The sequence below is a fragment of the Puntigrus tetrazona genome, chromosome 15 (genome assembly GCF_018831695.1).
Source record: "Puntigrus tetrazona isolate hp1 chromosome 15, ASM1883169v1, whole genome shotgun sequence".
NCBI lineage: Eukaryota > Metazoa > Chordata > Actinopteri > Cypriniformes > Cyprinidae > Puntigrus > Puntigrus tetrazona.
In genome coordinates, this window is record NC_056713.1 from 781,057 (window position 1) to 807,296 (window position 26,240).

Sequence of the window (26,240 nt, forward strand, 5' to 3'; positions counted from 1 at the left end):
TATTTTTCATAATGTTACTGTTTTTTCCAGATTATTTATCAAATCAATGCAGCTCTTGGTGAGTATAAGCAACATATAAAAACTTTGACTTAACATATGTTGCATCATCATCTCCAAATTTAGTGATTTGGTTAATGAAATTCATGTGATTGATTTGTTAATATAAAATGCAAAATTTGAATTGAAGCACCATCTCCTTTCAGTTCATCTTTCGAATTTGATAGGCTACACCTACGGGAAATTAACTTGAAATTTAAAAGGAAAGGGAAAGAGGAATGGATTAGCCATTAATGAATTCCTACAACGGTCCATTAATGCATTCTATGAGATTGTGAAAAGCCCTGGAAAGTATGTATATATATATATATATATATAGAGTATATATATATATATATATATATATATATATATATATATATATATATATATATATATACACACAGAGTTTCAAGTTTTTTTGTATTTATCAAGATGTATGTATTTACTGAAGGTATAGTATAACAGTGATGATACATTATATCGTTTCAGATCATCAAACTATTATAAATATTAATTCAAAGATATCAACAATCGTTTTTAAATGAAGGTTTTGATGATAAGCTGAAATAAAATTCAAACCTGATCCTCAAAAAAGCTATACATCAGGGGTGGAGATCCAAAGAAAGAATGAACGTGAGATCAGTCAGTCTGGAAAAGAAAGCCACTTTGTGGAGCTTTGGGACTCAGCCAACTACAGTGAAGCATAGATGAAAACATGGAATATAGAACTCCTACCAGGAGGGCACCATCTAAGAGCGAGCTGTACGACTCATCCAAGAGGTCACAAAAAAATAAATAACATCCAAAGAACGTCAGGGCCTCACTTGTTTCCAGTTAAGGTTAGTGTTCATGACACGACTATAAGAAAGTTCTAAGATGAAAACAGTAGCTGAGCAAAAAGAATATAAAGTCTCATTCTCAGTTTTGTAAAAACATCTTTTGGGAAAAATACCTGTGGATCATGAGGACAAAGTTCTGTTAAAGTAACAGAGCATAATAGCAACAGTAAAAATAAGGGATGGCTATATAGTGATGGTCTGGGGCTTCAGGACTCGAAGACTTAAGGTGATAAATGGAATCATGAATTCTGCTGTCTACCAGAAAATCCTGAAGGACAGTGTCCTGCCATCTGTTTGTGACTCTCTGCCAGTGCTAACTCTGGGTTCTGGCAGCAGTGATCCAAAACACACCACAAGTCCACTTCTGAATGGCTGAAGAAAAACAAATGAAGACTTTGGAGTGGCCTAGTCCTGAATTGAATCACTGGAGATGTGGGCGACCATAATTCTTGCAGATGAGCGGCCAAAATCCTCCAAAGCGCTGTAACAGACTCATTGTGTTATCACAATCATTACTGCAGCTCTGGTCTTACCAGTTATTGTAATTTTAGGGGACAAGCACTTTTTCACACAGGCAATGTGGGTTCGGATTTTGTTTTCCTTTCATAATAAAAACTCTTCATTTAAAATAGCATTTTGTGTTATCTAATGATTAATATTGACAATTTGTTTGATGATCTGAACACAGTGTGACTTCTAGTTTATTTTAAATTCAAAATTGCTACATCAATTTAAGGTTTAATTGAATTTAAAGGAATTATTGTGGATCATTTGATGGTGCACAACCCTTCCATTTCATGTTTTTCCGTAAATATCCTTTTTATACATATATCACATTTGAAGTGGAAAGTTTTATTTCTACTCTAATCGCTTTTTTTTTTTTACTTAACTTCCATCTTCAGAATATCTGTCTGAGGTGACTGATCCATAGTACATTCTTCAGAGAGGATTAGAAATGAAATTTAAGGGTAACGGGTACAGAAAGCTGAGCTTTTTGCCATGGGCCATTGTAGGTGTCCTTGTTTGCATTCTGTCACGCTTTGGTTTTGGGTTCACAGCAAGTGGGGACCACATCCAGCACGCTCTTCAATTTAGCAGAACATGCCTGACTTGCGCCAGTGTCTTTTCCCTTCCCGGCGCTGGGAGGAAATCTCACACAGTGGCTGGAGGGAGCTGGGAGGGAGAGAGAGAGAGAGAGAGAAAGAAAGAGCAACACTCTTCCCACTACAGTTTACTGCACGACAGCGAACAAGTGCCATTTAATTTGACCGCTTGTAAACTTCTTGCTCTTCCTCAGGGTTTCTGGAAGCACAGGCCTCCCCAGACTCCTCGACTGGGCATGTGGCACGCTCCACTACAAGAGCTAAAAACCCCAGAGTCGTCGTCGTCTTTTTTTTTTTTTTGTGGCCTGGGATGGATGACTAAGGCTTGAGCTGCGCTCAAAAGGGAAGAGGAAATTGGCAGGGGGACTCTGAGTTATGGCAGTTTAATGTGAATACATGCATCTGTTCAAGTTTCTGATCTAGTGCGCTTGTCTTTGATGATGAGTCGGTCTGATGGGAACAGTCACGGGTGCATTTTTTTTACTTCGAGTTCTGCTTCTGATTTATCTTTGATGTGAAACATTACGAATACCTGCGCAGGTGTTTTCTCATTTACAGTGGACTGCCTGACCTGACCTGCTCAGGGAGGTCTGCACGGAGAATGCCATTGTTTTGTAGGCTGGGAGGTCCTGGATGCAGAGTCCACGGCTTCCCTGCATGAGCAGTGCCTGACACGGACCTTTTGGCTGATACTAACACCCTGTAACTGTGACCCCTAACTGACCGGTCATGACTGCTCCACAGGTCAGTACAGTGATGCAGTGGGATGTCTTTGCAATGATGTGTACTCTATTGCAGCCTTGTAACAGTACATAACAGTAACTTTGTTAATACTATTTTTTTATTCAATTTGTTTGTTTGATGATGCACTGAACACAAATAAATGTTAATTTATTTTTTATTTTTAATTTAGTATTTTATTTATATTCAATTATATTATTATTGTTTTTTATTTTAATATTTTCAGTTTTCATTTTAATTTTGTTGGGAAGTTTTAATTTTGTTATGCTTTTGTTATTTTTTAATTTTTTTGTTTTAATATTTCTATTTAGAATTATTATTTTTGGTTAATTTCATGTTGTTTTGTTTTGCTCTATACATTTATTTCATCTCGCTGCTTTCATTTTGTTTCATTTATTACCTGACTGTTAATGGGTAAAATCGACATTAAAAGACTCCACGCTGTTTTTTTCTACTCTTTAAATTCTTTTGACATCAGATTATGTAAAATTCAATCTAAGCTGACTTTTACTCTACATTTACAGTAAGTAAAATCTATGGGCACAGAAGTAAGAAAACTTTTGGAAATAATAAATGAATTACAACATAAATTAATTTATAATGGTTAATACTGTTAAAAATATGTCTTATATGAATGTTTAAAACAAATATTTATACCGTAGATTTTCAAATATTGTATGTTTTTATATAGGACAATTACTAATCCTAAAGTATCTCACCCTGTACAAATACCCGCTTTGATCTGACTCACATTGCCTTCATCCGTGTCTCAGGAGCACAGTATGTGGTAATGTGTGTTAGCATCACACTGATCTTTTGACGGGCAAATCTTACACCTGTGTTTTTAAATTTCTTGCTAGTGGTCTATCATATATTTATGCGTGCCTGTGCATGAACTGATCTGTGTTAAAATCTCGTAAAAACCTAAATGAACCTTGATGCAGCTGATCTTACATCCCACGCACCTGTTACAAGTGACAGCGTGGCTACAGGTGTCAGGGGTGTAATTTACACTCCACCAATTTACCTCAATGTTCCCAGCTTGTGTGATTGAGAAAATTCAGCAAAACAATCCATGCACAGCGCCCAGTAAACATTTAGTCTTTGGCCTAAAACGTGGCAGGTTAAGCTGAAACGTAAAACCCTTCAAAGGCATTTTTTCCTCCTGAATTAAAAACAAACTTGCTTGATAAAGCCGCATCGCACTACTTCCAGTTCTTTTTCTCATCAAGAATAGGCAGTTTGGCCACCTCCATGGTTTCAGAACAATTTAGTCCTCTCTCTCTAATTCTCCCGGTCACAAGTGCCTGACCACCTTCTTTCTGGGGCGGAGACTTTTCCACATTTGCTTCGTTTCGGCCACGCTTAGTTAGACTCATTGTGAGGTGGGGGTGAAGAGGCAGCGCTTGATGCAGCAAAAGTGGTTTGGCACTTCTCACGGATTCTTGTAACAGCAACCTGTGGATAGTTTGTTTTGATTTTGACTCAAGCACACTCTTCTTGATTCTCTTACAGTAGACACAGGTCTCACACTTTGTTGTAAGTGTTATTCAACATCTGTGTTTAAAAAATGTATAATAGCAAGACTCAGAAATGTGACATGCTTACAACTTTACTTTTAGTTAAATTTAGTAATTGCTCCATGTTTTTGCACTACTGATATTTATGAGTAATAACCTGGATCAACACTCAAATTTTATATATGTTTGCTAAATAAATAATTAAAAGCAAAAAGAGGCTCATTATTTTAGGTCGTGTTTCTGCTTTTTCTTTTTCTTTCTCTCCCATCCCAAACACAAGAAAGAAAACTAAACGCTATTTTACTAAAACGCTTGGAAACAAGGACACGTATTATTGAAAATGCCTCCAGAAGGCCTCAAAGCATGATGCAGTATCGTTATTTTGGTCGCTGCCATTGTAAACACTCCACGTGTTTAGGAGATCAGAGAGAACTGATGGGAATTCTTTGTCAGCCAACTTGAAACACAACCATGAATTTCGCTTTCTAATGCCAAGCAGGCAGACTTGACTCATTAGGTAATCTGATGGTTTGCTGAAATAGCCATTTAAAGCCTGGTCTTTGCCATCGATGCAGCATGATCTAAATTATTACGAGACTTGTACTCTCCTCTGCTTGCTCTCTGCTTTAACTCTTCGATCTGGATTGAACACTATAAAAATAAACACCTAGAAAATGTAATTTTATGTATTGTCATCGAGACAAACAAGGAAGAAATATTCATGAAAATAATATGTTTTGATCAATTACTTAAATGTATTATTTTACTTTCGTCATTCAGTTGGACATTATTGTATCGAATTAATTGTAAAAGAGAAAATATAAATAGATAAAACAGAAATAAAAGCAATTTAAATATATTTATTTGTAAATTATTTAACACTGATAAACGTATATGCTAGTAATAACCAAAAAATGAGTTTTAATAAATGAATAACATAGTATATTTTAATTTCCAGTGGCAAAATTCTAGCAACCATTTAACACTAAAAACATTTAATGTATTGTTACTGATAAATTTGAGCTTTGATAAAATATCAAATCAAAATAAAATATCAAATAAAATTATTAAAACTGGTCAAATAGTTTTCTGTAAATCCTACACGGAGATAAAACCTCCTGGGAGGTAGATGAAGTCCTCCCTCCTCTCTCCGTCTCTTCCTTTTTCCTCTTTTGACTCCTCTCTCGGCCGCGTTTTTAATTGAATAAGAAAGCTTAGCGCTCTAGTATGTGGGCACAGGCGGGCAGCTCCACCACTGCTCTGAAACGAGCTGCTGCAAATAATCAAGATCTGCATCAATTAGTTCTCCTCCTCCATTAAAGGACGTACAGGAGTTACCCAACTATTGTAATAACGTTAGTAGCGTTCGTCTCTGCAGGAAGCATTAGGAACGATTCACAGATGGTACTCATCCTGTCATTTGGCTGTAGCATACTATGAGAATCGCTTTAAGGAACGCTGCTATGAGAAATGATATTCGGGAGGCAATCAAGCTGCTTGTGTGTGTGTATGATAGAGCGAGGCAAAATACTAAGCAAATTGAGGAGGGACAATAAAGAAGAGCTAGAATGAGGAAATGAGCAACTGTGTGTCTCCTTGACAACTTTAAGCAGCTCTGAATGAAATGCCATTAGATGCCTCTAATTGAAATAAATGTTGTATGTGAAATTAAGGGCATTTATATAATTTAATAAAGGCCTAGTGCTGTAATTAGTATGAGGGAAGGATTTTTTTTTCCCTTCAAGCTTTTAAATCTGGTAATGCCATGTTATGGTTTGTGCCAAAAAGACTAACTTAACTCGTTTAATTTGTAACAATGACAAAACATGAACATAATTGACTCGTTAATGGGCTATAGGCACCTTTTTCCAACTCCCTTCTGCGAGGATTTTGACAAATTAGGTACATAATCGCTAATTCTGTGTTTTAAGATGGCCTATTTTTCATTATTAGATTACTTCAGATAAAGATACTAAGATATTACAATTACATTAACTTCACAAAGCATCCGCTGTAATAATTGTAATTATTAATGCCAAACGCATGACCATGATTAATCGTGATCCAAAGTAAATAGTTTGGATTATATAATATGAGTATGTGTGTGTGTATCTATATTCATCTATCTATCTATCTATCTATCTACAGACGTGGGATAAAATTGTTATGTACTTTCTTTGGTCAATGAAAGAAAAACTTCACAATGGTCATACAGAAATAACTTAATCTGACAAAAGTAATAATAAATAAAATTTATAAACAAGTAACTAATGAAAGTCAGACATTGTTTTTCAAACCATGCTCAAACAGAATTATTAAAAAAATAAACTCTGCTGAAACAGACCTGACAAAAATGATGGTAATTAACTTAATATTTTGTTGCGCGCAACCTTTGAGGCAATCACTGCAATCAAACGCTCCTGTAACTCACAATGTGAGACTTCTGCACCTCCATAGCAGGTATTTTGGCCCACTCTCATGAGCAAACTGCTCCAGTTGTGTCCTGCCTAGCGGGTGCCTTTTCCAGACTGCATGTTTCAGCTCCTTCCAAAGATGCCTCAATAGGATTAGAGGCTAGCCTACAGAAGCGCCACTGGCAATAGGGTCCACTTTTTTCTCTTAGCTATTCTTGGGTAAGCTTTAGCGGCAGGTTTTGGGTCATTAGTCCTGCTGGGCAAGCACCCATGACCTGCGCATCGAGACTCAAGCTTTGACACTGACACAGTACATTTCTCTCTGAGAATCCTCTGATAGTCTTGAGATTCTTCATTGTACCCTGCACAGATTCAAGACACCCTGTGCCAGATGCAGCAAAAGCAGCTCCAGAACATAACAGAGTTTCCAGCGTTTCACAGTAGGAAGAAGTGTTCTTTCTGATATGCTTCATTTTTTCTGCCTGTGAACATATAATATTGATGTGCCTTGTAATGGCAAAAACTTCGATTTGTCCTCCATCTCCTGTCCACAGGACATTCTCCTGGTAGCTTTGGTGGCTTGTCAACATGTAGTTTTGGCATATCTCCTAGTCTTGCTTTTTTATGATTCGTTAACAACAATGGTGTCTTCCTTGGTCGCTCCCCATGTATCCACTTTTGGCTCAAATAACGCACGGATGAAAGCGATTCGACACTGATGTCTTTGAGTATGAAGTGTCAATTCTTGAATCTTTAGAAGTCTTTCTAGAGCTCTCTTGTTAACCAGTCTCGATTATCCGTCTCTTAGATTTGTCATCAATTTTCCTCCTGCGTGCCACGCTCAGGGAGGTTAGCTTACAGTCCCTATGGATCTGAACTTGAATAATATGTGCAAATCTGTAGTCACAGTGGAACATCTAGTTGCTTTGGAGATGGTCTTATAGCCTTTTTAGCCTTTAACATGCTTGTCTTATACCTTCTTTCAGACTTTTGAGACAACTCTTTCTCTTTGCTTCCTCTGGTCCATGCCGAGTGTGCACACACTCATATCACCAAACAACACAGTGATTACCTGAAGCCATATATATAGCTCCAATGGCTGGTTAGGGCAAGGTTGTAGACACCTGTGATGCTATAATTAGTGGACACACCTTGAATTAACATGTCCCTTGTCACACATTATTTTCAGTGTTTAGGTACCATCATTTTTGTCCATGCTCTGTTTCTGGTGAGTATTTTTTTAAATAATTTATGAAGCATGGTTGAAAATAATGTCTGACTTATTGCAGATTTTCTGTAACTTTTATTTATTATTACTTTGTTTAGATGTGTTATTCTTAAAATTACTGTGACTTCTTTTCTTTCATTGAATTGTAGGGTACTACACCTTTGTCCATTGCCTGTATATATATATATATATATATATATGTAATATATATATATATATATGGTATATATATATATATAGATAGATAGAGTGATAGATAGATGGATACATACACACACACACACACTCTTTTGGCTTTATAACGCTAAACACACACACACAGCTTGTATACAATTTCATTTATATCTACTTATGCATGTTAGAAGTAAATTAACAAACTTAATTTGGGGCCCACCTCTTTACTATTGTTCTAGACTTTATTTCATTAACTCCCAATTTGCTGATAAGGATTGCATTGACATTTTCTTTTAAAAGTAATGATTAAAAATACTATATAAAAACTAAAAGATCATTAAGATCAGAAAAGCCATATGAAGATGTAATTAAGCTTAAAAGAAAAGTGTTGTTTGTTCAGTCCAGTCCTGCTTTCCAAAACGAATATTCTTACTTATGACACAAAGCCATGCCGCACCTTCACCCTGTTTTTTATGTTACCTTTATTATATCAAACAACCACTTGATAAAGTGTTGGAGCTTAATTAATCACTGTCGGTTCACACAGCCAAACTCCTTCCTAAAAGTTTGATGAGAGCTTTATTTTTGGGAAATCAAAGGGTGTTAGATTTAATTTGTGAACTAACTTCAGTTATTGTCTCAGATCTTTCTATAATGCATTTTGTGTCAGCTGCCCTCAGCTTTCACCTCACACTTATGCGACTTAAATAATCCACGCAGGTCCCATCCTGTGGGAAGTCAAATCTGATTTTGTCTTGACTTTACTTTTTCTTCCGCTTGCTGTCACTTTCCACAAAAAGGCAGATGAACCTCTGCACCTGGGTGCAGAGTGAAAGAGACACAGCAGAAAAATCTGCCTGCTAAAACCTCCCAACAAACCCTGAACCCTGCTTGTAATGGTCTTATTGATTTGTATTGTCCATGGTCGTCTTTACAGGTGCATGGAACTTCTTTTCACTACCATCAGGGATACAGTAGTGGAGCGTGGTCATCCCATCACTGACAATAACTCCTGGATTTGCTTTCTTCTACCCCCTGTCCTAAATAACTATTTAACACCCCTTCTCTCGCGCCCCATGAGTTGCGTGCGCAGCTGATCAGGAGGATATGGCATCTGGCGCGTACGGCAGCCGCCGCCATGGACGCAGGGCTGATGGGTGCCGGGCGCGAATAACGGGCTTGTCACCACGCTATGAGCGAGCACGGGACCCGGAAAAGACGGCGTGAATGCAGCCTGATGGTCTGGAGAATACCGCACCATAGGCAAAGCCTGCTTCAGTGTCGGATGGGAGGGTAATGTGACGGGGAGGGGGAGGTGGAGAGAAGCACGCGAATTGAATCCCAGGTAACCCGGCATGGTATGAACAGGTTTGCCTGGCTGATATGAGGCTTGTCTTCATGTGCATTTTGAATGGGAAATGCGCGATGTTCTTTTCATTTCTGCTCAATACTCTCCTTTCTCTTCTTCTGTCGCCTTCATTAGTTCATTTCAGTTAAACATTTGCACTGCAAAGCACGCAGCAGTCACTGGAAAGACATTCTTACGTTAGGGAAATTAAAACACAAAACGCAAACATTCATTATTTTGCTGCCTGTAAGTACATGATGCTGTCACACGTTCTCTGAACGGTTTGTTGCTCTTATAAAATGCATGGTCTAACAAAATTCCATTTATTAACCTCATAACCATGTCTGATATAGATATGTAAATAATTACATTTTGGCATAAAATCCTGTTGTAAATATACCTTCAGGTCTTCTTTGCTGTGAAACATTTACTCATTTTATAATAGTTAACTGAAAATATGTCGAAGATGCACTGTCATTAAGCCATTAGTGGGTCGTTATCTTTAGTATAATTGTAAATATCCTTTTCGGTCTTTATATGTCCATTTGAAGCACGCTGTGCCTTGGTCAGATTTTAGATATTTAAGGTTAACCGGAAGCTACCAACAGTATAGACAATAAAACAGCAGATGGATTTTCTCGCACCTAGAGCAGGAGGGTCGTTGAACACAACACACTTTGGATATCAGAATGGAAGAGGTTAGTGGATTATTGAGCCCTAATGGCTTTAAGCCGCAATGTTCTTATTTAACATGCACACAGTGACTGGCAGTTCCAAGCCTGTTTACCTTGTACTCAACCCATTTGGAGACAAAATGGTCTACAGGAAGATATGGCCTGAGGATTCCAATGCAATTTCTATTATATAGCATTACACTAGATACATATAAAATCATTCTTTTAATATAAGCTATAAAAATTATAGTTAAGAATCTTACTTTGTTAAGCTATTGTAAATATTTGGATTTATTTTAATGTATTTATAAAAATTCATTTATTTAGATGAAATACAAAATGATTAATGCAATCAATTCATTCAAATGTATATATTTTAAAAATATGTTTATATATTATATATATTTATATATAGATGCAAATATATAATAGAAATATATAAATATATTTTGTAGTATAGAATATTTTGTGTGTGTGTATTTATATATACAATAAACTCAGTATATGCTGTAAGAAATATATATAGCAATCCTAGTATACATATATATTATGTAAATAAAATCTTTATTGTTGATTTAATCAAGGTCACTGCTCTGATAGCATCATTTAGACTCAAATTTTGGTAATAGAAGGTAAAAGAACGCATTATTTTCATGTTAATCATGTCCCCTTTTAACACTTTACTCGTTGAGGAAAGAAAAGTTAAATACTTAAAAGATACTGCAAAACTATTTACAATTTCAGACCAATTATTTGTTAGCAAAGCGCCTAAACTTAATCAGCTTCTCTAATCTGCAAGAGTAAAGACTCTGGTTGATACAGTGTTGTACCTAATCTATTCGTAATTCTAAAATTTGATTGGTTGAGTGGAATGATGTCTTGGAAATATGAATAAGCTCACAATATGTTCTTGACTTTTGTCTGCCCAAAGAATATGAATGGACCAGTAAACAGTCTGTTAACTAGTGTTTCTGACTCATGTCTCTGTTCTACTTTGTCTCTCATCCTCTCTATCTTAACTTATCCATTCAAGGCATCCGTCTTGGTTAAAGGAACTAAATATAGCAAAATCTGATACTGTATTCACCTTCCAGCCGTACAACTAGAGGCTTGACAGTCAGTACCCCAAAAACGAGCACAGCTTCCTCTTTGTAAAACACCTGGAGGTGAACAAAGCAAAGAAATAATTTTTATTTTGATCGATGAATCCTAGATCAGTTAATAGCAGAAATGATCAAGAGAGCGGCTTATTTATTTTCCAGGCCTGTGAACTAGCTTTCTGTCTTTTAATATTTCGATGCACACATGTTCTTCTATACATGTACTACAGAAAAGAGATATGTGCATCCCCAGGGATCATATATCTTTTACAAAGGTCTGGCTAAATGTGGTATGTACGGTCTATGATGTAATGTACAGAATGTTTATAGATGATGTGTTTCTAGAATGTGTGGTTAAGTTCTATCAGTGATATGCTCTTTGATATAGGGCTTTCATGTATTGTTAGTAGTTAAACTTGAAGGATATACTTTAGATTTTTTTATATATATTTAGATTCAGATATTCTTCATAAAACGATAACATCATTCTCCACTTCAGAGCACAGTTGAGTTTTACTGTTTTTGAATCTATTCAGTGATCAAAATTCGAATCTATTCAATGATTTATACAAGATATACAAATATGCTGTCGCTTAGACCTGGAGATTGGCTGAATGGATTAAAAATGCTATAAACCTCATCTGGTTAACTGGGGGAGTTGAGAATGGTTTCATTTTCCCAAAAAGAAAAGGAGGTTCTTTACAATTGTATACTTTCATATTCTATCTAGAATGTTAGAAAATGTGTAATATAAGGCATTTATGGAAGAGCTTTAAAATACAGGCTTCATAGAAAGTGTTACAAACCTGTACACTTATGCTCAGATAAACTGAGACTTGCTTACATCTGTTTTCATCTCTCTCTTTCTCTACCCTGTCACCACCATACACTTTAACTTTCTCCCAGCCTGTGGAGGAAGGTTACTTTTGTATGTGCATGCGTTATTGTCCTTACAGGCTTTCTTGTGCAGCTCTCTGTGTTTTTAGTGTAAACGTGAGAAGTCTGGAGCAACCACTCATGCCTCTAGCTCGTCTGTGTCTTGTCCATGGGAAGCCAGTACTGTTCAAAACCTCTTATATGTCCTTGCCTTTATCTCCCTAAAGCTCATACTTCATCTGGATAAGGAGTAGAAGGTAAGTGCCTCCATTCACTGTCCTATCTTTTCTTCCTCTCCATATTTCTGCTCATCCATCACTTATTTCCATTAGCCTGCATCCTTCTGCATAACGCTTCACTCTGAAAGGTTGCGCTTATATCTGTTCAGCCCATGCTTCATGCCATACTAATTACCAGTCCTTACTGCATCATGCTGCACTGTTCTGCCACCACACATCAATGTGTCGCTCTGCCACCTTGGCTGCCCAGCACCTTTCTGTGCCCGCTGGAGTGGGCGGCATGAGCCGGAGCGCCCCTGTAGTCAGCGTATCCCCGTTGTGGAACTCAAGGGATGGATGGCCCACAGGATCTGAAGGAGGGAGGCTGGTGGAGGGTCGTGGACTCTGCCAACCGCGCAATGCATAATGGATGTTCAGTGCAGCTGTGTAAGCGCTGCAGAGGGGTTCAGGAGGAGGGGGCGGGGATTCTGAGGGTGCTGGGCGGCAGCCTCTCTGAGATTAAAGCATGCTATGCACCAGTGATGCCAGAGACCCCGGCATCCCACACCTACCTGCTCCATGTTTTTTCCTTTCCCATGTCTCTGATTTTCTTGCTCATAGCCCAGGCCACCCCTTCCACCTCCTTTCTTTCTTACCCATAGAGAGGCTGTGTGGCTAAGCGTGAAACGGCAGGGGGTCGCGCGAGGTGGTTTGTGGCCCTCGGAGCTGTTTCAGCCTGATGCGCAGGTGCGCTCACGTGAGGCCTCTCTCTGAAAGGGCTGCCAATTAAGCTGAACTGCTGCCAGCAGAGTACAGATCTTTATTTATTTGTAGCTCTTTGTAAGCATTCCAGAACAGACCATTCGGGCGTCTGGCCGCTGCAGGCTGTACAGCTGTTTGTCTGTTTGGGTGTTTAAGGAAAGAACCTGCTGTCTACTGGTCAGGCTCATGGGGCATGTTGTAAAGCGCTATGCTGTCACTGACTGCGCTTGAAGCACCAGAAAGATCCGACCTTACCACGAGGGGAGTCTGGCTGGGGGCTGTGAATGCAAGCACAACCTTGAGTTTTCTGCGACCCTTTTGCTTTTGCAGCATCTATTGATGGTAGGGAAAAAGACAAGAAATTAGATCATCCAAAGGTCTTGTCCTTTGGTCATCCTCCAAGTACATGCTTTGTTGACCTTGGCATTGTGTAGACTTTTTAGTAGTACTCCAAATGAGAAGTTCAAAGCATCAAGGGAAAATGTAGGTCATGCAAAGAGACAGTTGTGGGACATACTTTTGCTTCTAAAGATCCACAGTTTGAAGAGTCTATTCTATAGCTCAATCAAGTACACCTGCCTGTAACTTTTGAGCAGCGTATTCATCTTGATTACCTGCTGCTGTTAACAGAGATTGGAACTGAAAATACAAGCAGGTTGGTGATCACTAATGCTTTCAAGAGCATGTTTAGACTGTATCATGCAAATAATCAAATTGCTGTTTGAGATTCTTTATCCATGAGACGTGGTCTCAAACTCAATTCCTGGAGAGACCACAGCTCTTTCAGAGTTTAGATCCAACCAGCTCCAACTCACACATAGCATGCAATTCTAGTAATCCTAAAAAGCTAGCAGATTAGTTAGATCATCAAGTGGTGTTTGATTCTGATCATGGAAATAGCTGAGTTTGAGACTAATGCCCAAAGTATCATAGCTCTCAGCATGCCAGAGGCATTGTGCTCTAACCACTACACTGCAGCTCCATTGCTCTTTCTTATATTTACATGGCATTGTGCTGATCTGTGCAGCTATATAATTATGTAAGTCAGACGTTGCAGCCCACTTTCTTGATGGATTCTTCATTTAGGTGTAGACTTTTACATGCTACAGCAAAGATCAGCAATATATATTTTTTCTTGTAGCTCAGATGGTGCTAAATGTGCTAACATATATCAGTTATTGAAGCACAGCTGTCTTGGAACATTGAGCATAGCATCATGATGCACAAAGCCTAGATGAAAACCTGCATGCCATTCCCCATTGAGCCATCTTTAGAAGTGAGTCATGGCTTTTAGAGGCATCTCAGATTTCTTTCTTATCAGGCATCCACCACCTTTCTCTATACAAACTCCTCCTCTCTCTCCCTTCCTTTAGTCTCTATGATGTCTCGAGCAGTGGCTGTGCTAACTGTCGCTGGACAAAATAAGTCAGCTCAGACATCTTGGAGAGCGGCTCTTGGCAGCTTGTGAAAAGCATGTCAGGATTTTACATTCGATGGCGCAGGGTTTCTCTTCTTTCGTCCTGTTTTCATCTTAGGAAATGGAATTGGACAGGTAGCTGATAAGTGGCAGTGAAGGGGGAGGAGGAAACAGATGACAATGACAGACATTTTACACTGTCGTATGGGTGTACCATGTCTGTAGGACCATGTGCCATCTGTGCTATCTACATCCTGTCAGCATTTCAATCTCCCTGCTCAATCGCAGCCCTGTTTGAAATCCTATTTCCAAATGTGCCGTGACATTCACGTTATAGAAATAAACAGAATATGGTTTGTGTTGTATCTGGCACTCTGCATAGTTTCCATGCTTAAAACTAGTCTACACTGTCTAAAGCTAAAAAAGGTTGTTGGTTGATTATCCATATTGCTGTTTTATCTAGTTGAGAGGTAATTGGTTTTTTTTTTCCAGGTTAGATTTTGCCTCTAATCTTTGCTGTCTCATTGTCTTGCCTCTTTTTTTCTTGCTCTCTCTCTTTCTCTTTAGGAGCTGAGTTCTGCAATTCTATTGTACAACACTAATGAGAATGTATGTTGATCTGGAGGAAGCTCTGCAGTATGGAGTCTGCCTCTATAGGATATAACGGCTTAAAAAGGTGTATCAGTTAATCACCTGAAGTTATTACTGTTGTACTGAAGCACTCTTTTGACCTACAACCCGTCATTTTGACTTTTCAGTCCTGGGATACAGACACTAGGCTTTGCAAATGTCTTGTCTGTTATAGCGTAATGTTTGTTTTGGTGAAAAGTGCCCTCTCTGTAATGTGCATGCTTTGCTTTTGTGTGCACAGAGGGCTGTCTGGTCCGTGCAATGCAGCGGCAGATGCACGCTGGGTAATGTGGCTGTTATCATGTTTGTCAGCTGGGCTGGAGGGGAGCAGGCTGCGACACTTCAATGGAGACAGCCTGCAGTGGACGGCAAGGACAATGTTGGAGTACAACTTACAAACAACATGCTACCTTGACATTTTATTATGAAGATTTAACAGTCTTTTGGCAGAGTCTCTTCTTTTCTCTTTCTTGCTTACACTGGAGTTGTTTACAATGCCTGAGCTAAGTTGTCAGTTTGTCACTTAGAACACTAGATCTAGAGTTTGCCTTAAGCACCTTCACTGAGCTACCTGAGCTGGCAGCTCTTTTATATAGCATTGGAAATGGTCAGACCTTCCCTGTGGGTCCACTTGTAGAAAGAGTGAGTTGTTTTGAGTCAAAATCACTTAGTTTCAAGTTCCCTAAGGTAAAAGAGACATACCAAGTCCATATCATCTCAAGCTTCCCAGCAAGCAACAGCAGAGAGACAGACCTCCTGCCAAACCTCAAAATCAAAGGTAGCCTTGTCCTTGTCACCAAACCACACTGAGCATAAAACATCTTTGCACTGAAGAGCACTCTCTTTGGAGATCACAAATCAATGTTCTGCTACAGATTCCAAAACCTGGTTTATACCTGATTAGCATTTTATGTAACTGCAAGCTTATTTGTGCTTTTATGGACTCTTCCTAAATAATCATCACAGATATTCACATGAAAACAGCAAAAAGGTTTTGAGGTTTTGTGTCAGATAAATGGAAATAATATGCAGACCAAACTAAAATTATGATAACGTGTAATATAGAATCCAGAAAGTGCTAGTACATATATGCTAGTAGTTAGTTACAGGCAATTAGGTTGTACTGTTGGGAGTGACTGAAGCAAGCAGAGTTGAAGCCCACCAGGAGGTGTTATTTTTATAATTTGGCCCGTCTGGTCAGAGAGGTCTCTGAAAGTAGAGAGAGGAAGAGAGAGATATTAGAGAATAAGGGATGACCCACTTCAGTACATTAAAGAGGTTCCTCTCAGCATGGCCTGAAGTCTGAATTATTTCAGCTGAATTACAGGAGGAAAGGGCTGAGCCGCCTGTAAAGGTGTGGAAACTGTTGGAAAGGGAAAACATGAAGGAAATAAGCCAGACTGGCTCTAACTTCACTGCAATAATGCAGCTGTGTAGGGCAGAGAAAGCCATCTAACAGAGGCAGTTATTTCTCAGAAGTTTACAAGATCCTGCTAACAGTTTGCCAATGTTCGTCTTGGGATGATGAAATCTTTTCCTCTCTGTTAAAGATACCAACCTAGGGGAATGACGTTAGCTTGGACAGAATAATAAGTATGTTGGAAGGTATCTGTGCTGCAGGTTCTGAACATTTCTGGTAACCAGGTCATACCTGATCTAAAACATTCTGATGCAAACTGATGCATTCCCTAATAAGGCGCTAAACCTATTTAACCCTACCAAAATATAATCTGTAAATGTGGTACCTTGTCTGTGGTGTTCTACAACCTTTGACTAACTTGAACAAGTTGTTTCCACCTCAGAAAACCACCATCTGGTAGCCGATCTTTTAAACCACCTAAACTAGTTTTGTCCATTTTAGAAATCATTTAAATCCAGCTTATAAACATAAGAGTAAAAATTGTAAGTAATTTTGTTAAAAAAACAAACAAAAAACACTGATTTATTTTCTGACACTAAATTCCTATTATTAAAGACTAAACCTCTCTCTCTATTAGATGGGTTGATGGACTGCATGGACCCGGACTGCTGTTTGCAGACATCATGTCACACCACCTCGCTGTGTGTGGGCTCTCCTGATCCACTGGATATTATCCAGGAGACCCAGATCTTCCCACTCTGAGCACCCTGCAGTCCTTCTACCAGCCGTATCCGCTTCCTGGTGGGCCAGGGACAGCACCCACGTCATCCCTGGTACCAACCCCTTTGATGGCATGTATAAGTGTTTCTTGCGTAATATTTACAATTTTGTGCAATTTTTGTGCAATTTCTTGCATTTTAGTTTTTTCCATACTTCTCCCAAATCCCAATCCACCATAGTGTATATTTAGATATTTAGATCAATCAGTAACTATAAGTAGATGCTGTCAATCCATCTACAGCTCTTGTTCCTGTAAACAAACAGGGCATGGGGCTCATCCCAAGGTGCCCAAAGATGTTTGGTATGAGAGAACAGTGCTGTCACTGTGTGATCCCATGTGGCTTTTCATCTTTTGCCTCCATTTTGTGGCGTTCCTTTTTATCTGTAAACAATACCAGAGTGACGCCACTTTTGCATTTGCATCCCACTCGTGCACTGGTCTCGTCCCTCTCTCTCCTCCTGTTCTCATTTGGAAATGAGCACAAAAAGCCGCTACTAGAGACTTAGGAAAAAGTTGTACTCCTTTGAAATGTCGTAGAGTATCCCCGCATTTCCTTTCATGAAAGTAGAACTGACATTTCAAAGGCAAAAATGAAAACGTAACAAGCAAATGAGCATCTTTTTGTGCTCTCCATAGAGAATGCCTCTAATGAGTGTTGCCCAGGAGTGCGTTGACGTTTTGATTCGTATCTCCATAAGGCATAATGTGCCAAAGAGGTCTTCGATTCAAAGCCTTCTGTTTTTAGACTTGTCTGTTTTGTCTTGTTCATTTGGAAACTCAAGTGTGAGAGGTTTGGATCAGTGAACAGTCCTTCCCTGAACTATAGTGAGTAGGGTATTGTTTTACATCTCTTAAATGGCCATTTCCACAGTTCAGCTCAAACTCTGGACCAAATGGCCTTTTGCTTTTGCGTGACTGAGCCTCTGGCAAAAGTATGGACTCCTTTGTCTAATCTGCGCTGTCCTAATGAGACTCTGATCACTTCAAAGCTGTCCTGAGCTCTCATTCTTGCACTCATTTCAGTCCTATCACTGCCCAGACGTTCTCCGCTGCATAAATCACTGCGCCCTCAATCAAGTTGTGTCCGATGTGCATAACCTCATGCAAAAGATAAAACATTGGACTTTGTTTGATATTGCCTTTTGTGCACATGTCACCCGGTATTCATGAAATGCTTGTGATACCCTGTGACATTTTCCCAAGGTGACACATTTGCAATGCTGGTAGAGTCTCCTGATACCCTCTTCATTATTTCAAGATGGGAGTCTAGGCCTCACCCTTCATCACCATCATCTCCCCAAAAAAATAGTGACATAAATAAATAAAAGCGTTAGAAGTCGGCCAGCAGCCATGGATCAGAGACCTCGATTCACCTAAAAATATCAGGCTGATATATTATTTATTACCTCTTAGTTCCTCCGCCCACTGACAGATATGAGAGAGGCTGACAGCAGCCCAGATGGACCTCTTAGACATATCCGCAGTTGGTCTAAAAGAGCCCCTTGCCATCAACTGATCAGGCCTCTTTATTGATTCCACAGCAAACCTGTGTATGCTCAGAGACATGTCGAAATGCACATCTAACATGTCCAACCACAAGAAAGTAACACAGCTGGGAATGATCAAAGTCACCCAACCCTGATTTGCAAGGCTCACCTGTCTGAAACTTTTCGCATGTTGTTCCAATGTGCTTTAACCTCTACAGCATGTGCTCTGTTTATCTGAACACCATGGATGGCACAAAAAAATAAATGTGCTTGCCTGGAGATGCACTTGGGTCAAGTTGTTTGCTTGCTGCATCTGAGTGTACTTAGCCCCTTTTACCATCATGTGGAGATGCCGAGAGGGGCGGCCTGAGATAGCCCATTATTTCTCTCCATTTAGCCTATTTAGAACATGTTGCAGTTTCTGCGAAAGGAAGAACTGCTGTACTAAGATATAATGAAAGAGAGGAAGCATATTTTTATGTTTATCCCCTCTTTAAAAGTTTTCAAAAAGTAATTAGTTGTGCTTAACTAAGGCTTCACGCTAACGAAGGCCTTAGATGAATTGACAGCATCCGCAGCTAAATTTAGGAACAAGCGATGCTTTTATGCTGTTGCTAATGCTTAGCAATGCCCTGATAATAACCTTAGATTCAGCCTGTTTACATATGCTATCCTAATTAGCTTGTTAGCTTTACAGTGCTAAAGAAACTTGCTGCAAATTTTATTTGAGAATTCTGCTTTAACAGAGTTTGCAAACATTCATTTTACCCATCAACTATTTAGCAAAAAAAATGCTGCTTAGCACTCCCAGAACCTGCCTCTCAGGGCGGTTTAGCGTGTTTCCTTCATAGTTGTTTACTATGTCTCTTTTAATATCAAGTCAGACGTGGCCTACAATTTGCTTCTATTACGTGGTTGTCAGCACAGTACGGCACAAGGTGATATCTCTGTTATTTATAAACCATCTTCCCATTTTATCTGCCTTGTTTGAGAATAGGGTTTGCTGAATAAATGAACTTTTAGGCTTTTGTCTAGACCACTTGGTGTTCTTCCTTCGTCTTCTTGGATCCATTTAATGTCAATATTTAAATCATTTGTCGTGGAGTTGTTGAATCAGCTCTGCATATTTCTCTGTGGCTCAGAGCCGACAGTTCCACTCAGTGCACCTTGTGAAAACTTGCATCGCTGCCCCTTCTGAATGGGAATACTCTAAATCAAACTGTCACCTCGAGCAATGTTGTAGATAGACAAAGCTTTACACATTATATCTCTCTCTCTTTCTATCTTTCCACCCTTTTATTTAGTGATCTTTCTTTGTCACTTGTTCTGTCTCTATTTTCTATTCTACTTGAGTTAGCTCGCGGTCTGATAATAGACATTGTGGTGGGGCTGTGCACTTGTGCGCTATCTCTACTAGCTTTGTTTACAGGGACGCAGAGCCAGGCCAAGGACTGTACACTGAAGGTGAGAGGCTGCTTAAATTAGCATAAAGTTAGCCTCCCTGGGACAGGGGATATTGTTGGGTCTGTGATCTTGCCCGCAGTAAGGACAGGAAGGGCCAGCCACTTACACACCACGTGTTAATTGTTCCGCTACCTGGCAAATGTTTAATGGCTTCATAGAAACAGCCCCAATGTGTAAATTTTTTCCTAGGAGCTTTTATCTTTAACCTAGCTGATGTGTGTAATTTTTAATATCATATTTTACCGTACAAGTCATTTCTTGTCTAATTTAAATTTCTGTCTTTCTGTTATATCAGATCAAATGATATACCTATTATTTAATCAAATGAATTAAAGATATTACATCATGTCATATGGCAAAATGAATGAACTTACAAAAAACCTGACAGCTCTTATATTTTGCGTAATGGTTTTAAAATATACTTATTTTTGTCCTATAATCTCCAGCCTGAACAGCATGAAACCTGATTAAAAATCTCTAACTCATGAGTCAGAAGTCATGTCAAGCGGAGAGTTGTTTTGTACTTGTTGAGGATTTTAGAATCTGTGTTTGACTTTTCATATCGATCAGTAAGTCAGAGCTCCTGAGGCAGACTGATAACATCAGATAGAGGCAGTTTCAAGCCCAGATATCTGCTGTGACTGAGAAAGCACTCATACCTCCGCATTGTTCTCTCAAACAGCAGGAATGACACAAACACTGTCCCATTTTTGCTCTTATCTTTTGCTCTTCAGACAGGAAACCCCCACTGAGGTTTCCTCAGAACTGTGGGATTCATTTAATTTATTATATGTGTTTACAAATAGCATCTGATGCTTTTCTACAGTGTGAAACAACATGACCCATTTTACTTAGTATGATTTTCATTTTTAACCTCACAGTCATGCCTGTGTTATCCGAGGACAAGTAGTGACTTCAGATGGGACTCCGCTGGTCGGTGTAAATATCAGCTTCATTAACAAACCAGCCTATGGGTATACCATCACCAGACAGGACGGCAGGTAAGTCGTAGCATGGGATGAAATGATGTTTAAAGATCTGGGTTAGCAATTAAAATGGAAATATGTTGGAATTTTTCACGTCATGATCATTATGCATGCACCTTTAGCCCACATCTGTGCACTTTTAACTGCTTTCTGTATGGCAGAATGTTCTATAATGTGCTGGAAATAAAACTGGATGACAATTTTATTCCCAGCACACCATTGCCACATTTTGCCTGTTTGCTTGGATGGTGCTTTTTGTAGCCATAAACAATCTTCCATCTCCCTGGCTCTATTTTTCCCTCTCTTTGCTCGTAGTAAACACATGGTCTCTCTCTCACAACAGCCCATCAAGCACTGCAAAAAACAGACTCTGTACGGCATAAAATCACCAGTGCACCTGTTTGCTTCCTTAAAACTGGGGATGCTGTCTTAACTGATTTTGTTTGATTGCGGTGTGTTCTGTACTGGTGCCTTTGCTTTTTAAAGTACTTCTATCTCCACTTCCAAAGAAGTCCTCTGCTTCTCTGCCAACCACTAGAATTGGGTTGACCAAGAAGCATGCAGTGGATATTTGTGTAATACAAAATTTTGCCTAAAGTCATACTCTAGAAATCCTAAAAGCCATCCATTATACATCTGCCTTGATGTATTGAGAGTCACTTACGCAACACTGATTTCCTGAAGGAGAGGCAGAATGCTGTGGACATTGGAAAAAAATATTTAGTGCACATTCAATTTTGTCATTTTCATTATCATTTATTGCATTTGAACTTCTGAAATAAGTGGATAGTAATGTTTAAGGTACATGAACATTCAACTAAATTCGTTCATGCATAATGTATAAATGATGCTTCTGTCTAAGCGCGTTAAAAACATTAATAAAGAGCAGATAACATCATTACAAGAAAGTTTGCTGAATACTTTGAGAGAACCTTGTGTTCCTGCCATAAAAACTGAGATTGTTAGCTGTTGCTGGGACAGTGGTATCTAAAACTGGCACACACAAGTATGCTTGCTTGGGAGGATGCAATGGGGATGTTTGCCACAAATAAAAATTGTGGGGAATGTTCACTGCAGGTAATTTTAACATCCTTTGTAAATATATGATCAGTCAAATAAGACTGGTATAACTACACAAGGAATTAACAAACAAGCAACAGTATAATTTATTAACACTTTTTCTATGTGAATACATTTGTAATATATTTCCATACATACATTTCTAATATTTGTTAACATATTACATTTCTGTAAATATATTAGATTTCTATGCAAATATATTTTAAAACATTAAAATATTAAATTAAATAAACTTAAATATGTTTCATAGAACACATTTTATGTAAATGAATCAAATCTCCACACATGTAAATGTTTTCATTATTGAGATTATAATTTGTCCCTTCATAATAAATAGAATACAAATGAAATTTAGACACTAAAAAGCTCTGTAACAATTTAAATTGACTTATTTATATAAAAAAGTTAATTTGTAAACACCTGTTCAGCATGAACCAACAAAATTTTTATTTACAGACAGATGGTTTACAGTGCCTTGGAGATGTTCTTTGACAAGAGCTCCGCTCCAACTCTGCTGCATCAGCATGGAAAAATATAGGAAGTTAACAACGTAACTAATTTGTCTCAGAGACAAAAATATGTAGTATACATGTATATTTTACAAATAAACTACAGCAAAGGTGAAATTCCAAAGGGAAATAATGTACAGAACATACAAAAAACAATATTTTTAGGTTTTTAAGATGCATAATGGCATAGGTGAAATATATTCTGGAAAATGCATGAAGTTATTTAAGTTTTGAGCTTTTAAGCTTTCTCAGATAACCTGTGTTTCCACATTTTTTTAAGGTTTTATGAGACTAATAAGTTAACAATTCTGGTTAGCTTATGTCCTGCAGGATAGATTAATAGGCTATGCTATGATATGTTTGAATGTTACGCATTTAACCGAACCACGCAGGATATTTGTTCTAATCTTATATCTGATTTAAATCATCTCTCCCTAACATTTTAAGTCTCGTTTTTATTCGTTGACGAAAATGTTGTCTGAAGTTTTGTCAGTTAAAATTTGTACATTGATGTTACTTGTCCATAATGTCCGCCAGCGCTACAACTCAGACAAAATGCAGGCGTCTGCCAGTGTCTGCCAGCAAGCGTTAATAAAGCGGACCAAATGCGGGCGTCCGTCAGCAAACGTTGTAAAGCAGACCTAAGAGGACATTTCGCGACATCTAGGAAGCGATTAGCATGTATTACCTTGTGAAAATGTACCATGGTTTCACTAAAGAAAAACAGTAGTAACAATGTTTTTGGCATATTAGTTACCATTTGTATAATTGCAGTTAGCAAAAATAGCATGGTTAAACTAGTGTAGCAAATCTATGGTTATTTTGAGGTTACATTTGAGGTCTTTTTGTGTGTTATTTGTAGTAAAATCATGGTTCATTTTATATAATACAAATGTTATTATAGTTACATTGTCTATATTAACAAATAACTAAAGTAAAGCTCCACTTGCTTTCAAAATCCAGTTGTTCAGAAGATTTTTAGGAGTCAGTGTCAGAATGTGCTTGACCTAACAAATTTGTTTGTGAATTAACCATATATAGTGCTCCAGGACCAGCAACCCTATTCTGCCGCTGTGTGAACAGCCTAAGTTCAGTTAAGAGGACTAAAAGTGGGTGGTTTCGACCTGTTTGAGGTCTAAGCCATCGATCTGGCTAACCCGCCGGGTTAGCTTTGCGTCCCCTCAAAGTGTGCACTGAAAGGCTGAATGCACTAATAAAGTGTGTCACCCGTGCCTGAGGTTCTTGTGTGATTGATAACAGGCCTGTGAATCGCTCATCGATTGGCATGGCAGCCTTTAGGGCCGCGTGCGTGCCGTGTAATGGTTATATGTGTGTGCGCGCGTATCTTTCATCGCATGTGACTGGCCAGCTAGCTTTTACTGCAGATTAAGCGTCGACTCTATGGCTGCATAAAAACGCACACAGCCTCTCTCTCTCTCTCGCGGACGCTCCCCAACAAGCACGCTCTGTTCAAACTCCCACAGCGCACAGACAAATGCTCACATTTTAGCAAGGGCACAACAACAAGGGCAAAGCAGACCTTTGTTTATCAGCCGTGCCAATGAAAGCTCTGTGAATAGCCCTTTGGGATATGTAGTTGAATTAATGTTCAAGCAGCGTGGTGTGACTACAGATGCACGCCGCATCTATGCCAACCCGAGAACAAAGAAACACAGTGCAGCGCATTCTGCGAGTCCACATATCACATATTGCTAATCGGCTGTTTGTGTTGTAGGCGTATTTGGCAGTAAAGTGCATTTGTGCTTTCATGTCTACCAGAGCGTGTTGTAAAGGTGTGTCTCCTCGTGATGATACACAAGAAAGCAGATCAGAGTAGCATTCCGGATTTGTACACAATCAGTCATCTCGCGAGCCGCATACACGATAGCCTGCATACGGTGTCCTGTTTCATTTCTTTTAGAGGCGTCAACAACAGAGCTCTCTGATCAGAGCGACTCTATATGCAGAGCATGTGCCGCCATTGTAGCGTCGTTGTAAAGTTATGTTAAGCGCAGACAGCTTCTGCACGCGCGCAGATCAATAATACTTTACCCTTCCTTAAATGTCATTTCCCCTCTCACCTCCTTTATCAAAGCGCACCGTGCCACCGCACAACAAAGATCCTCAGCGGCGTACGCACAGCTACTGCAGCAGTAAGGAATCTCGCCAGTTTATTCCCCAATAGAGAATAACGACATCGCACACCACCCATTCATGCGGATTTTATTAATGCAAATTCAAAAGCACAGTGTATTAGTCTGAGCCAGCGGTTCATTGTATTCCAGTCACATTGTGGAGCTGCCAGATAAAAACCGTCCCAACTAACTGAAGCCGAGTCCTTTTTCAATTGAATCCTGTCATTTAGAGAAGCATAATGAATTACAACCTTTATTAAGTCTGGTTTTGATGGCAGTACAGAGTAACAGTGAATAATGTTGATTAAAATGTTAGTAAATGGCATTATGAGATAATGAAATGCCATTGTAATTTCATTGAATAGGAAATCAAAACACCATTTTCAAGGGTGCGATGGCTGGCATACTTTAGCAAATAAGTGTACTTAATGAATCAGATCCACACTCTATTAAATTCTAACATGCGTGTAAATGGGATAAATTCATCAGACAAGTAGTTGTGGAGAATTATGGTGTGATAAGTATAGAAACTTGATTCATGTTTATCTTGAAATAATAGTTCAACTGAAAGAGTAACATAATATTTTTGTAAGGTTAAAAACTGGGTTACTGTGACCAAAAAAAGTAAAAACTAATGCTGTCAGTGATTAATCATAATTAATTGCATCCAAAATAAAAGTTTTTGTTTACATAATGTGTATGTGTATATTTATTATGTAAACATTAATACACACACTTTAATTTACTGTATATATTAAAGAAAAAGATTGCATTTATATGTTTTATATATTTGAGATATGAGATATACATGTAAATGCATGTATATATTTTCAAAATATATGCTGTTTGTGTGTGGCTTTAAATACGCTTAATAAATATACACACTCATATTATGTAAACAAAAGCTTGAATTTTGGATGCAATTAGTCATAATTTTAACACTTTTTTTATTTTTACCATTTTTTTAAATCATTTGAAATCGAAGAAGTCTGAAAATGCATTTGTTTTGTGTACTTTCCTGAAGCTCTGATTGTAGAGCATGACACTACTTGACATCAATATCATGGGTTAACTTGTAAAAATGTATATTACATTAAAAATTGTATATACATGTAAATAGCCTAAAATTGTAGTTGAGAAATTTACATTCAAAAGCATTTTGGGTCTGTGTAGCTGCCATTAATGATGATTAATATGCACATCAAATTAACCTCCAAAGATCATAATAGTAATAAAGTTTGAATGCACATTTAACAGCATATCAGATTGTTAAAAGAGTAGAATGGAAAGGAAGATTAATTTTAGGCTATAAGTTTTACTTAACAACGTGGATCATTAATGGATAGTTCATTGTG

General features: G+C 38.4%; 1 protein-coding gene across 1 annotated transcript in view; it reads left to right on the forward strand.

Annotated features, from left to right (window-relative positions):
• The window catches only part of tenm4 (teneurin transmembrane protein 4), a 193,892-nt gene that overhangs the window by 119,327 nt on the left and 48,325 nt on the right, over nt 1–26,240 (forward strand). Inside the window, 6 exon segments of the mRNA XM_043259601.1 lie at nt 12,167–12,236; nt 12,626–12,813; nt 12,896–13,031; nt 17,081–17,250; nt 17,252–17,298; nt 21,057–21,176. Coding sequence (XP_043115536.1) covers nt 12,167–12,236; nt 12,626–12,813; nt 12,896–13,031; nt 17,081–17,250; nt 17,252–17,298; nt 21,057–21,176 — 731 coding nt within the window.